Source organism: Falco biarmicus, chromosome 11 (genome assembly GCF_023638135.1).
Source record: "Falco biarmicus isolate bFalBia1 chromosome 11, bFalBia1.pri, whole genome shotgun sequence".
Taxonomy (NCBI): Eukaryota; Metazoa; Chordata; class Aves; order Falconiformes; family Falconidae; genus Falco; species Falco biarmicus.
This window is the reverse complement of record NC_079298.1, coordinates 32,930,144-32,938,270: the sequence shown is the minus strand read 5'-3', so window position 1 is coordinate 32,938,270 and position 8,127 is coordinate 32,930,144. Positions and strand designations below refer to the sequence as shown.

Below are 8,127 nucleotides of genomic sequence, written 5' to 3'. Positions count from 1 at the left end.
AGGAAGCCAACATCGTGGGTTCAGAGCTATTTTTTTTTCCTTCAACGCTTCACGGTTTTGAAAACAAAGAGGAAGATGCCGCTGGGACAAAACCAAGGGTTACCTCGAGGAAGGCTTTGTGGAAAGCCTCGGATACGTAGAGGTCTGTACGGCCCTCTGCAACGATACCTGAAATACAAAATAAAGATGGTTCTAACTAGGTTTTTAGACAACAGCTCAAGAGAGAACAGCCTTCCATCCTTCATGGCCTGCGTTCAAGCAGAAAGCACGTCTGCCCTAGAGCAAAAAATAGCCTCCGCCAACTGCAGCTGACTGCTTAACTCCACAGCCTCAGCGCGGAGCTGGGCTGCGTTCCGTGATGGGCTTGACCACAGAGCGCATCACTGACTGCAGCAACATCTCAACACCTTCGTGTTCTTGTTCCTCATGTGCTGCTACACTTAGTGCCCTGGTGCCTGTGGAGGAACGATTACCCTCCACCCCCACCCCGCACCACCCTGTCCCCACATCTGACCTGGGAGTCTGGCACTTTCTGGACTGAAGAGATCTTCCAGCCCCATTTTTCTTAGCTTCTCTTTGACACTGAAGCTGTCCTCGACACGGAAGCGAGGGAGGTAGACGAAGAGAGAGACCTCTGTCATGGAGTCTATCCAGTCCTGCAGCTTCTCCGATGTCAGGTCCCGCTCCACCTCCACCAACGATGTCCCAGGATTGGGCAGGACCAGCACCATCGTGATATCATCCCCTTTGTAAGGCAGCTCCAGCACCTGGACTTTGTCCTGGGGGATGAACACGTGATTGAATTTGGACTCTTGGTACATCACTGGGACCTTGCAGGTCTCACCGTTGGCTTTATGAAATGAATCCAGTTTTGTGTTTGGAGCTGGGAACTGCGATTTCCAGTGCCCCTAAAAAGGGAGAAGGGGAAAACAAATATGAGTGCCGTGTTTCCCCTAGGGAAGTGGGCAGCACCCCCAGTTTTGTTAGCCATACCTTAAAATAAATGGTGTTCACCAGGACCAAGACAGTGAGATCATCAATACCTTTTTCTGGGATCACTTCTGTAATACGCCTCTCTGTCTTATTAGCCACCCACTCATTAATGATCTTCCTGGAAAGTTCTGGCTTCTCCTGAAGGATGAGACCAAAAGAAGTTAAGTCCAGGGTTTAAAACACTTCTTTGTATCCCTTCTGCAGCAGGCAGATTAACAGGACACCGATCCCAGCGTAGTGCTGCAGCGTTTAGCAGTCAGGAGTGGGGAAGTGACTGCGGTTAAGGCAAGCTGGGACAGGAGGAGCTGCATCCCAGATTCCCTCCTGCCTTCCCCGACGTCCCACACCCCAGAGCAGGGCACTCCCTGTGGGCAAAAGATAGGGACGCAGCAAAAGCAGGAGGACCGGAGTGGAGGGGGTGGACACGAAACCAAACAAAAAAAGATAAATCCTGAGCACTTCAAACTCACTTTGAAGTTCAAGGGCCAGAGTTTCGCTCCATAAACTATTTCGCTGATGTTCTGGTAAGTCTCATTAAAGACCAAAGACTTCTCCCCGAAGAGGCGGTTGGCTGATACCAGCTCTGAGGATTTGTTGGCTTTCTTGTAAAGGCGACAGTTCAGCTTGGCAAAGAAGAAGTGGATCTGATCAGATGTCTTTTCCGAAATGGTGTCAAACTGAAAGACCTGGAGGAGCCAAACAGTGAGGAGGAATCCATGAGCAGGCCCTTGTGTCCCCACAGCTCCCAGCGCCCACGGCAAGTGTGATCCAGCCTTTGCTTTCTGCTCAGCAGCCTAAATCACAGACGCAAGAAACCTGCAGGCCCTCGGAGCTTCACCCCCCGCGTTTATTTGGGAACCCAAACCTACGTAAGAGCAACACGTCACCAGCCTAAGACCTAGTTTGGGGACTCCCAAAACACGGCACGCAGAGGGGCTGCTCCTCTTTCTAGCTCTGGTTCCCTTGCTCTCCATACGCCACCTCTCACAGGTCCCAGCTTCTGTCTTCGAGCCCGTCTTACCCGAGGGAAGACTCAGCTCTTGCTCGCTGCAGTCCCTGCCGGGATCTGCCTCTTTCCCTGCCTCTGTTCCCCACCCCCTTCCACTGCCCCAGCTGTGGGCAAGACACATGGTTTTGCAGATCTCCGGCTCACAGGTGGGCATGACTTCGCTAGACCCTTTAGGTGGTTGTGCAGAAGCCTAAGAACTTGGCGAGCTGCTCACGCGCACCTTGGTTTTCGGGTGTCAGGGGACAGATTCTAGCTGGGTGCACGAACCACGGGGCTTCCCCCGGTGCTGCTACAATTAGCATCACTCGTGCACGGTGCTCACAGCCCCTATGCCCCATGGCCAGAGCCTCGCAGGAGATGAGCTTTGCTCTGGCCATGGAAGCTCTGGGGCCTGGAAGCAGCTCCCAGGTCAGTGCAGGTGTCGTGGCTCCAGCTGGGACAGGGTTAATTTTCTTCTTAGTAGCTGGTGCAGGGCTGTGTTTTGGATGTGGCGCGAGAACAATGTTGATGACCGATGTTTTCAGTTGTTGTGGGTCGTGTTTATACCAAGTCAAGGACTTCTCAGTTTCTCAGGCCCTGCCAGCCAGAGGGCTGGGGGGGGGCATGGGAACCTGGGAGGGACACGGCCAGGACGGCTGACCTGAGCCAAAGAGATATTCCATACCATGGGGCATCATGCTCGGTGTATAAACTGGGGGAAGAAGAAAGAAGGGGGGGACACCTGGAGTTATGGTGTTGGTCTTCCCAAGCGACTGTTAGCCGTCCTGGATCCCTGCTGTCCTGGGGGTGGCCAGACCTGCCTGCCATGGCGAGTGACGGATGAATTCCTGGCTTGGCTTTGCTTGCGTGTGTGGCTTTTGCTTTAAGCTATCAAACTACCTCAGCCCACGAGTTTTCCCACTTTCACCCTCCCGATCCTCTCCCCCACCTCACTGCGGGGGGGTGAGCGGGCGGCTGCGTGGGGCTGAGCTGCCGGCCGGGGTTCGACCACGACAGCAGCTCCCAGAAGGACTCACAAGGTTTGTGCTAAACCCTCCTGTGAGGGACAGTGCCAAAAAGACTGCTCCTTCCCAGGAGCAATTGTCATGGCCCGTTGAGTAATTCTGGCACCCCTTACCTATTTTTGCAGGGAACGGGAATACGTAGCAAGCGTTTTGAGGGTTGATTTCTGCAGCACAGCGTGTTTGGTCTTATTTGCTCCCAGCTACAACGACAGTTACACTTTGCCTACCGCTATCTAACCTCAGGGCCTTATGGCACAGAAAATCCCACAGCACGTTGCTCCACACAAACACCCAGGATCTCTGACACAGTTTCCTACCAGGCAAAGTTGGTGTTCCTGGCGCTTTTGGAGGGAAAAGGGCGGATTAGGAGCGCAGCTCCGCAGCCTGGGTGGCTCAGTGAGAAAAGGGTCCCCATCCAGCAGGAAGGGCTGCCCGGGGGGGAAGGCCTGAGTGAGGGTTTTGGAGATGCAACAGGAAACCCCAACATGACTTAACTCCAGAGACAAGATCTGCCAGGACAGCGGCAGTGGGGACAAAAGGAGCAGTTGGATTCACACCTCCTCGTTGCAGGGAGAAAGTGTCCCACCTGCGAGGAAGGTAGGGGCAGGACTAAACCCCACGGAGCAGGCAAGCGGGGCTGACACTGAGAAAGGTGCTTGGACAGGCAGGGAGTTACCTGGTCCCACGGCAGAGCCAGCACTCGGGATTACCCCTCCAGTGGGACCAGGGCTCCCCGCTCCGAGCGCAGGAGCCACGGCCGGTGGGACACGGTCCCCGCGCACGGGCTGGCCTGCCTGGGACAGTCTGCTGTCCTAGTCCTGGCTCAGACTGCTCTTACACGTACTACAAGGAGGCCCTCAACCAGTAACTGATGTTCCTGCGTTCCCAGAGGGTGGCAGAGCCCTGGAAGCCAGCTGGACTGGGGGGTGTCCCACCTGTCTGATTTTGTCCCAAGGGAGAGAAAGGGAATGTGAAAAACAGCCTCTCCCAATGGGACTTGGTATCCCGGCTTTTCCTGCTTTTTGCTTAAGAAAAGGCTTAGCCACCTGCTCAGCTACGTGCTGGCCCAGCCTGCAAGGAACAAACCGTTCCCGTTCCCTCCCCTCAGCTCCCGGACAGGCGAACGCTAACCTCCCAAACCCAGGAAATCCACCCTGAATGCCGGATCCGAATAGGCAATCAGAGGAAAGAGCTGGGATCTAACCAGATCCCGAGACAAGTGCAGCCTGTGCACGTCCTTCCCGGGGGCTTGTTTAACTGGAGGCCTCCCTTCCCAAGCCACAGAGCCATCCCGACCCGGACGGGTCACCCGCTGTCCCCTCCGCTGCCTTCCCAACCCTCGGCACCCACCTCCATGAGCTGCTGCAGGGTGCTACCGCAAGCCCCGAGCTTGGTCATGGCGAAGGCTGTGGAGATGCTCAGGGGCGACATGAAGATGTTTTCCCCATTGTCCTTGGAATCAGCCAGGTACTTGTAGAAGACAACAGCGAAGCGCGAGTTGGCCTTCGACAGCTCCCAGACCCGGGGGTTGGTGGCCTCCGGGAGCTTGCTCTTCCCTGGCTCTTGCCCCTCGCCCTCCTGGGGCTTCTTCTCAGGGTTGCGATAGATACAGATGGGATTCACCGGGATGTCGCGTGGCTTCGCCGTGCAGATGTCTTCCACGACGTAGTGCTCCGGGGCAGCTAGACCCCAGATGCCGAAGAGACACAGCACAAAGAGATGCATTGTCCTGGAACCAGAAAGAGGGAGCTTGCACACGCTCACCTGCCCAGAAAGCCCCATGCTGCCGGCACAGCACACGAGCCCCGTTTCGGCCAACGTCAGACAGGAGCCCCGCAGTCCTCTCCAATGTCCTCCTGTCCTGTAGCTGCAGGATAAAGCAGGAGGGTGGACAGACACCACCAGCGCACCCCTGAGCACACACCGCTTTTAGAAACACCACGCTGAAACCTCTGCTTTCCCAGAGCCCTGGGAACCGTCTTGTTTAAGCAGCAGGCTCAGCCCTCACCAGGTTGCCCCAAAGCCTATGACTTGAACTTCGGGGGTTGTCCCCAGCAGCCAGCCGAGGTGGCTACAGCACGATGCCCAGGCGCGCCTGTGCCTGGAGCCGCTGCTGCCCACTGCCTTGCCTGGCTGGTGGCAGGTGGCCCAGGCTTCACTTAGACAAAGTGGGTTTGACCATTCCCTTACCCCCTTCCTGGGGGAATCCTCCTAGTTCTCCTGGTCTCTTTTTTCTCCCTTCACCTGAAGCCCTCGGTCCCCTCCAGGTGCTGTCTGTGCTCAGACTCACCTCGGCTTTATGCTATTTAAGTTACTGATGCAGGAAACACCACAGCCAAGAGAGGTGATGAGGAAGAAGTCTCCACAGGAGTTGGTCCCTTCATTCATTCAGCATCTTTAATCCCTAAAAAGTATATTTTATAAGCGTGCATGGTACAGCTGGTACGGGACAACTATTCCTGTCGCAAGTCCACACCACCTCAGTGCAGACTGTCCCTGGCACCTGGGGAGCGGAGGCTCACGTTAATAACCACGCTCAGCACAAGCAGGTCTCTGCAAACCTCCCAGCAAGGCAGAGAGAATTTGTATTTTCCAACTTTGCTGAAGCAGGGAGGGGGTCCGCACATCCCACCACCGCTGGCGGCCGGACCTCAGAGCCATCCTGGGGCTGAGTAGGCAGCACGCGAGGTGTCCCGTGTGCCGTGAGTTGAGATGCCCGGGACACGGCTCCACGTTGGGTTTGCTCACACCCCTCATGGGAGTGAGCTCATGGACACAGCCACAACAGCTCGGGAAACGGCTGCTGGGAAAGGCTGGCAGCCCGCCCAGGACCCGCCTGCCATGGGGGACTTTTTCAGAGATGTGGCTAACGCTGGTAGGGCTCTGCCTGCCCGTGTACTCGCTGCCACCGCAGTAACTACAGACCGGCTGCGTTTAGCACCAGCGACCTCCCCGCGGTCTTGCCAGTGCTGGTGGGCCAGCACCGGGGGGAGGAAAATGGGAGCAGCCCCAGGGCTGACCTGGGATGCAGGAGACCTCTGGGTTCTTTCACAGCCCCCTCCCCAGGCTCTTGGGCAATGACTTCATGTTGGCTCCGGCTCCTCCGCAAAAGCATTAATGACCTCATTTGGCACCGAGGCCACACCGAGCCCCCGGGGCCCCTCTCTAGCACACGCTAAGAGCACAGCAACAAGCTCTGCATGAAAACATGCAAAACAAGACGTGCTTGCTGCGGCCATGGCCACCGCTCCTGCTGCTAACAACAAACCAGTTATTTTCCAAAGGGTTTAGGATAGATACAACACCACAAAGGGCAAAAAGAAAAATTATCTAAAAGGGGAGAGGAGTCAACCAAATACAGAAACAAAAACAACACCCAGGGCAGGAGGGCAAGAGAAAGGAAAACTATTCAGACAATTGAAAGTACTCCAGGAAGCACTGCTCTTCCGAACCTTTCCCTCTTACAGGAAAAATCCACCAGCAAGAAGCGAGGCAAGCGTCTGTGCTGCGCAGCGCCAGGGCCAGGACCAGAGCGACCCCCCCCCCGCTGCCTGCCAGCCCCCCTCACCCACGCTCGGGTCCTCCTGGCTCCGGCAGCCCCGAGGCGCCTGCGGCTGCCGGTCCCACCGTGGAAAGGACAAGCTGGCTGCCGTCCCTGCCCTGTCACTTCGCTCACCTCCCGGGACAGGCATGCCTGAAGCGGGTGTGGGTCTGCCCCTGCAAGCACAAGTGCCTGCTTCTGTCCAGAGGCAGCCCGCGGTGCCCGCTGTCACACGCAGTGCTGCCAACTCATGCTTAAAACCCAAAGGGCAAGAGTGGGGAGAGCACCTCATCTTCATCCTGCCCTGATTAAACGGGAAAGACCCCCCCTGCTTCTACTCCAGTCCTGACTCCACCAGCTTAGAGGAGATACAGGACTTTAATGCCTTAAATCAAAATTTATCAAGTGCTCAGGCTGGCGCTGCCCCTAACACGTCCTATCTTGTCTCTTACAGGCAAGAGCCCTTGCGAAGTTTTGGGCCAGCTCTTCACTGCAGCACTTGGCTGAAAAACACTCCTCCTCCCTCCGCAGCCCTTCAGCACAGCCTTTTCCATCGCAGCACTGCCACGTACTCCATATGTCAACTGCTTTCATCCTGGAAGGATCCCAAAAGCATTACCGCAACATCACTGCCTGAAAGGGGTTACTGGCAGGAAAGAATGTAAAAATTAGAAAGGGCTCTCTTTTTCCTGCTTCACCCCTGTAAGGAGCATAGAACGCCACAAAACAAATTGCTGATTCAGCTCAGTATCAGGCTGCTCTGGGGAAGCGCAGAGAAACTCCCCCATCCCACGCCTGCCCTGCGACACGCCGGGCTCCAGCCGGTGCAGGCCATCTCCATCCCACTGCTTCTCATGGCTGCACGGAAGGACAACGAACCAGCTTGCAGACCCCGCTCGTCTTCCAGCAACCACCCTACAGAACCCACCCGTGCTACCCACGGCGGCGTGACCGGCCCGCAGCACCCTGGCAGCATGCCAGCCGGGCAGCAAATGTTAAGTAGCTCAAACCATTTTGAGACTGAGTCGGGCTCTTGAGAAGGGAAGCCTTCCTCGCCCCCGCGCACCCCAAAAGCAGAGCGCAAAGCACGTCAGCGGTGCTCTCTTACAGCCAGGCAAGGGATCAGTGGACCCTGGGGGCAGCCTGGTCTCCTGACTTGTTCTCCGCACCATGAAGCATTGCTACAGCTTAAGGGTAGAAGTCAAGCAAGACACTTCAGCGAGCTGTACAGAAGCGAGCTTTCGGAGGACGCTCCTGAAACAGCTCCTCGGGCCCATGCCCAGAGCAAAACAACACTCTGGCAGCAGCCACAATTCTCAGGCTCCCACAAAGGCAAAAGAACCTGTTACAAGGACTTAATTCCCAATGAAAGATAAGCGGAATCAGTTTCTCTTACCTGCCCCCGTACCTCCAGCCTTCTGCTTTCAGGATGCAAATGCAACCACTAAGAGGACAGTCTTGCTTGAGCCCAAGCCAGTCCAAGGCAGTTTCCCCACTGGAATTCTGTGCTCAAGCAGAGCTGAGACAAAAGCAGGGGACGGTGGGAGGGGAGTAGGATGCTGAGGCCAAAGGCTGATGAC

The 8,127-nt window shown here is 56.2% G+C and overlaps 1 protein-coding gene across 1 annotated transcript in view; it reads right to left on the bottom strand.

Annotated features, from left to right (window-relative positions):
* Positions 1-8,127, bottom strand: part of SERPINC1 (serpin family C member 1) — an 8,791-nt gene extending 664 nt beyond the window's left edge. Inside the window, exons 1-7 of the mRNA XM_056355837.1 lie at positions 7,944-8,127; positions 5,297-5,410; positions 4,357-4,735; positions 1,464-1,679; positions 994-1,131; positions 515-908; positions 104-168 (exon numbers count right to left, since the gene is read on the bottom strand). Of these exons, the coding sequence (XP_056211812.1) occupies positions 104-168; positions 515-908; positions 994-1,131; positions 1,464-1,679; positions 4,357-4,735; positions 5,297-5,394 (1,290 nt within the window). The 5' untranslated portion in view covers positions 5,395-5,410; positions 7,944-8,127. The remainder of the gene's footprint in view (positions 1-103; positions 169-514; positions 909-993; positions 1,132-1,463; positions 1,680-4,356; positions 4,736-5,296; positions 5,411-7,943) is intronic.